At 61.4% G+C, this 6,000-nt stretch overlaps 1 protein-coding gene across 2 annotated transcripts in view; it reads left to right on the forward strand.

Annotated features, from left to right (window-relative positions):
- The window catches only part of MID2 (midline 2), a 76,587-nt gene extending 74,242 nt beyond the window's left edge, over positions 1 to 2,345 (forward strand). For both annotated transcript variants that reach the window (XM_082004011.1, XM_082004012.1), the window contains exons 8-9: positions 1,110 to 1,317; positions 1,908 to 2,345. In XM_082004011.1, coding sequence (XP_081860137.1) covers positions 1,110 to 1,317; positions 1,908 to 2,310 — 611 coding nt within the window. In that variant the 3' untranslated portion in view covers positions 2,311 to 2,345. The remainder of the gene's footprint in view (positions 1 to 1,109; positions 1,318 to 1,907) is intronic.
- Positions 2,346 to 6,000: the final 3,655 nt, after the last annotated feature.

A 6,000-nucleotide genomic window follows, 5' to 3' on the forward strand; every position in this document is an offset into this window, starting at 1 on the left:
CCGCTAACCGCGGGCTGGACCCCTTTGATTTGCTTCCACCGCCGTGTCTGCAGCCCAGACTATCTTCTCCACACGGTGGGACCTCGTTTGGCAGCAGAGAAGCGCTGAAAAACCTCGGGTGTGCTTCTTGTAACACGAAATAGCAGCCTGTGCACTACGGGGAGCGGTCTGCGGCGGCCGCCGATGGATTCGGGGACGTGCTCGATGCTGCAGTGCTGCTTCTGAGATTCAGTGTTGTCATACTGGCACTTACGGGTCTGTTCTCCCTTCCTGGTGCTCACGTAACTCTCTGGACTGCTAAGAGAGTACGGATCCGTGCCGGAACTTGGGCTGCGCGCCCTGCCCAGGTTTGGTTCGCAGTGCGTCTTGATGGCACACCTGGAGACATCGCCCTGTTCCTGCCACGTTGCACATCAGTAACGGAGGGCAGAAGGGGGTTGCTCTGACGGGGGCATCTGAGGGGGGTAATGCGCCATAAGGAGAGCCCGGACGTTCCCCAGCCCCTCACTTAAGGGTCCCTGCCAGGATGACGCAGCCCTGCCCGCTGTGCTGCCCAGCCTGGCCGCCCTCGGGTCTGGATCCTCCCTCGGGGGCAGAGCACTCGCTCTCTTCAGCTCGTTTCTCTCTGCGTTTTTGAGTTTCACCTCCTTTCCAGGAGGTGGCCTGGTGGCCTCTGGCCTTTCCAGGCAGAGGCCTGGGCCAGGGGCGTGAGTGACGCCCAGGCTGGGGAATAAGCCCAGGGTGCTCGTCCCTGCTGCCCTCCGCCTCGCTGGCGGTGCCTGGGTGCTGGGGTGCCTGCAGGCGTCGGCAGCAGTGACTTGCGTTCTCCTTCCAGCAGGGCTGGGCAAGCCGCTGCAGGCACCGGGGACACGGGAGCAGTATGGGGACCAATGGTTTACGGATCAGCCCCTGACAATAGGTGCACAAGGCATGTGGATGTTCCTCGGCGTCCTGCTGGGCATCTGTGATCCGGTGGCCTTGGCTGGTAGTGGTACCTTTGGCTCACGGAGAATGTCCAGAGAGCCTGGGGCAGACGTTTCCTGCCACGTTCCACCTGCACGATGATGGTAACAAACATAAATCCTAATCCATGTGTCTCCTTCTAACAGGTCAGCCTTTTAAGCTGGACCCCAAGATGGCTCACAAGAAGTTGAAGATCTCCAATGATGGACTGCAGATGGAGAAGGACGAGAGCTCCTTGAAGAAGAGCCACACGCCCGAGAGGTTCAGTGGGACGGGGTGCTACGGCGCAGCAGGCAACGTCTTCATTGACAGCGGCTGCCACTACTGGGAGGTGGTGGTGGGATCCTCGACCTGGTGGGCAGCACTGTTGTCTTCCCTCCCTCTCCTAGAGGCCCTCAGAGTTCCCCAGAGGTGTTGCGGGACACACTAGGGTTAAAGGCCAGGGTTTTGGCAGAGCAGCTCATAGGCAGGGGGAGGGGGTCATGACCTTAAATCTGGGTGGCTGTGGCTTTCAAGAGGTTTATGAGTTTCTCCAGTTTTAGGAGAATTAAGCATTTAAAACCTCTTAGTATTTTTGTTGCGAAGTTGTTCTAATGTAAACAATTAAATCCCCAAGTGAAGGGAAGCAGACTGGGATACTCCTGCGTTGTTAAAGCTGCTTGTGCAGCACAATGGGGCTAAAATGGACGGTTCCTGCTGAACGGGCCCAGCTGTGTCGCCTCTGCCTCTGGCCCCTCCTGGCAGCAGGAGGTTGCACGGGAGGGAGCGATGCTCTTCCCCCGCCGAGCCTCTGCAAGCGGCTTTTCAGTCACGCAAAGCTGTTGCCGTGCTGCGTCCACAGTCAGGCGGACTTTGAAAGCACGGGGTGCCGGCAGCCATTGGGGCTGGACTCCGTCCCGCGCCGAGGCTGGAGGTTGCTAAGCACAGCTGCTCCTCCCTTGCAGGTATGCCATCGGCGTGGCTTACAAGTCGGCCCCCAAGAACGAGTGGATCGGGAAGAACTCCTCGTCTTGGGTCTTCTCCCGCTGCAACAACAACTTCGTGGTGAGGCACAACAACAAGGAGATGCTGGTGGAGGTCCACCCGCAGATGAAGCGCCTCGGCATCCTCCTGGATTACGACAACAACGCGCTCTCCTTCTATGACCCGGCCAACTCCCTCCACCTCCACACGTTCGAAGTCTCCTTCATCCTACCGGTGTGTCCGACCTTCACCATCTGGAACAAATCCTTGATGATCCTCTCCGGTCTGCCCGCCCCAGACTTCATAGATTACCCGGAACAGCAGGAGTGTAACTGCAGGCCCCAGGAGTCCCCGTACGTATCAGGGATGAAAGCCTGTCACTAGGCTGCCCGTGCCCTGCCTGTGCCCGCGGTGGCACCAGCGATGCTGGCGGGTGCTGGCGGTCGGAGTCGGCCGCCGGGAGCCTGCTGGCAGCCGTGCCAGAGAGCCACCGTGCAGCCATAACGCTCCCGCAAGCGAGCGCCTTCCCACACGCAGCTCAATTATTTTTTAAGGGGAAAGAGGAAGAACCTCTAACCGCGGCTGAAAATAAACTCCTGTTGGCGAGCTCCGCCTGTGTGCGAGTGCGGCTTGTGCAACTCCTTGGTGATGTGCTCCGATCTCTCCCGAAGCGGATTGTCACCTGGATGGTTTTGTCTTCCCTTGGGGGCTGGAAAGGCCGGGCTGGGTTTTCGGGTGACCTTCTGAGGCGCTGCTGTGGTCAGGGGGACGTCTCATGCGTCCCTGCGAGGCGCGGGTTGGAGCAGGAGGGATTGGCTTTCTGGAGCCTATTGGTAGCTTGTCTCGAGAGCCAGGTGGGACCTGAGCATCGCTGTCTGGGGAGGACTTTCTGTTTGGCTGAAGTCTGGCAGATTCTCTGGTGTGGTAGACCATTGCACGGACCCCTCGCACTTGCTGAGCTCTGGTGTCGGTTACGTGGTGGATGGTGGTTGTGTGGCGGATGGGCCGCGAGAGCACAGGCAGCGCTGAGGACGGTCCCACTGCCTCTCTCGGGCGCGTGCGTGCTGCTGCGGGCTGTGTCGCCTGTGCTCGGCTGGGTTTGCAGTCCCTCAGTGGAGGGCAGCCGGCCACGGACCCCCACCCCACCATGTCTCCTCCTTCGGGAGCTCACCAGGATTCCCCCCATTAAGCCGAGGAGCGGCTCGGTCCCAGCACAGAGGTTTGGCAGATGCTCCTTCCTGACACAGGGTCCGGCTGGCTGTGCCCCGCCACATGCGGCTCCACATAGACCTCCAGTAGTTTCATGTCTGGTGTCCCTGCGGAAAAAACGCATCTCCCCGTCCTGAGGAGATGGTCAAGTCCTGCCCAAAGACCGTCTCTGTGCTTTATGAGCCGAAATCTCAATTTATGACCCCAAACCTTGGCTCTTGGTTTGTTCACCATGGTGGTGTGAGCATGGAGCCGTCCTGTTTGCTCTGCGGCAAAGGACCGAATCCGTCCCAGGGGCTCCAGCCCCTGGTTACTGGGAGCTCTTCAGCTGCCACCAGTGCTCCCAGTAACCACAAGCACCAAGTCCCCTGGCCAAGCTTCAGTTTCTACATTTGCTTAAAAGCCAGGAGGAGCTGGGCCTGGCGCGCCGGTCCCTGTGTTGCAGGGAGCAAAGACCCAGTGCGGGCACCTGCAGCCAGGGTCCGTGGCACGATTCGGGGCGCTTGGGCGCACGGATTTCCACGTTGCACCCACACAGGTGGCACGGCGTGGCGGGGATGCCGGGGGAAGCGAGGGCAGCACAGTGGCCCAAGACAGGCTGGAGCTTGAGCTTGGGTCCATGGTGTTGGAAAACCCGTCTTTGTCCTCTGGATGTGGTGCTGTCACGTGCCTCGGTGGCACTGCACGGGGACCATCAGGCTGAGACCTCCCAGCTCTGCCAGGCTTTTCCTTTCTTTCTTTGGACCTTGCTGACAGGGAACTACCTCAAAGCCCAGCCTCAGAGGGGTAGGTGGCCGGTTCAGACAGGGTGACAGCACTTCCCGGCTTGTCCCACAGGGGCTGCGGGAGAGGCTGGTGGAACCAGTCCAACAGTGGGTGCTCCCCGCTGCGGCACACTTGTCGTTAAGTCTGGCGACGGCTTTGTCCGGGGAGAGCCCGTTTCCCAGCACAGCATCCCTCCGCTCGGCCCGGCTGCCTGACGCTGCGGGAAGGGAGGCGTGTGTCACCCGCGGGGAAGGGACCTGCCTCCCGCACCGCCAGGCGCAGGGTGCTATTGCCTCCGACCCGGGCCGCTCTCGGGGGGTGCTCGGCAGGGCCTTGCGGCAGGCGGTACCCTCCCGAGCGGACGGGGCTTGTATCTGCTGCTTCCGGCCCCAGCGAGCGAGAGCGCGCGATGGGGACGTGGCAGGGTTGCGTCCGCCACTCCCCACAGTCCGCCACTCCCCAAAGCACACAAGCTTTATTAGTTTTAAGAGGGTAAGTTGTCACTTTCAGCCGGAGGTTTTCTCAGCGCCGCGCGGGGCTGTCCTGGAAGCCAGTCCGCGGCGGCTGGTAGCGCGGCGGCCTCGGACGCACGCCCGAGCACCCGGGCTGGAGCTGGCGTTTGCGGTCCTGGTGCCGAGCTTCCCACCGGCACCGGCACCGGCACCGGCACGGCCTCGCTGGCTTACCTGCGGGCTCCGCGCCGCGAGCCGGGATGTGACGTTTGCACCTGACGAAATTGCACTAACCGCGGCGGGAGGGGGAAGCGGGCGCCGCGCGGGGCCGCGCTGGGGGTGGGAGCCCCTTCCCAGCCAACCGCGTTTTCCTTTCTCCGGAAGAGCAAAGCCCACCCGCGCGTGGGCACGGGCGGCCCCACGCGGGCCCTGCTGCGGGCGGCGCCGCCCCGCGGCCGTGCGGCCCTTGCCCCGCCCGTGAGCGGACCGTCCCATTGGTCAGAGCCGCCCGGTGTGCGATGACACCGCGGTGGCTGCAGCCAATCCGAGCCCCCGCGGGCTCTGCAGCCCCGCGGTATGAATGAACACGTTTCCCACGGCCCCCGCGGGTGGAGGGGTCGCGGGTGGGCGCCGGGCTGCTGCCGGCTGCTCTGCGCTGCTCCTGGCGCCCCCGCCGTGAGGTCGGGGCTACCGTGCGGCCCGTCAGACTCGTCCGTGTGTAACGTTCTGGTCTCGGTTTTGTTCTGGGGGAGGGTTGTTCTTCCCGTTACGTTTCTTCCCTTTTTTCTGTTGGGGTTTTTTTCTGCTACTTCTTTGTTAATGTGTATATATATATATATATATAAAAAATATAATATAATATATATATACGTTACCGGATACGTCTGTGTGTGGCAGAGATTGCGCGGTCCCCTGTTCCTGGGACTCTCCCTTTGGCAACCACAGTTGGTGTTCTCCAAGCCTCTGCCAAAAGGCAGACCCTGAACCTCGGGTTTGCTGAGTCACGGGCGCAGCAATAAATCAGCAACACCAAAGAAAAGGCCTTTGCTTAATATAACCCAGGGTGGGAATGAGAAGCCAGCCCAGCTGAGTGCCGGCTGGCAGAGCCGCTGGGAGCTCAGCAGGCTCCACGGGGCAGCTCAGCAGGGGCCAGTGGGAGGGTTTGCTCTCCCCGGGGATGACGCCACATGTCACATTCGCACAAAACAAAAGGCTGTGCATCCACAGGAGCGGGGGGATACGTGGTACCGTCCAGCGGCAGCATTTCTAGCCCTGGACTGCAACCCAGACTTAAGAGCCTGTGGGGGTGGCAGGTCACATTCAAAAAAAGTCCATACACATAAATATTCTGCACCCTGCTGTCAGTCCCCAGAGGATGTCATGTGAAGGCACACTGCCCAGGTCCTCAGGACAGCAAGTGCTCCAGCCTTCCCTTTCCTGAGCCTCTGATGGCCACAGGGACTGCTGGAACTCTCTGAGCACCGGCCAGAGACTGCTGGAGCCTTTGTTTCTGCTGCCCCTGGGCCCCGGTCCCACCCGCACGCCTCCAGTGCCTCAAGGGCCGTGGGAGGGCGGGGAGGGAGGCTGACCCCATCCTTCACTGTGGTGCTGGACCGAGCTCGTGGTGAGGCCGAGCACCGGCCATGAC

The sequence above is a fragment of the Phaethon aethereus genome (assembly GCF_964289735.1).
Source record: "Phaethon aethereus genome assembly, chromosome: 10".
In the NCBI taxonomy this organism is placed as follows: Eukaryota; Metazoa; Chordata; class Aves; order Phaethontiformes; family Phaethontidae; genus Phaethon; species Phaethon aethereus.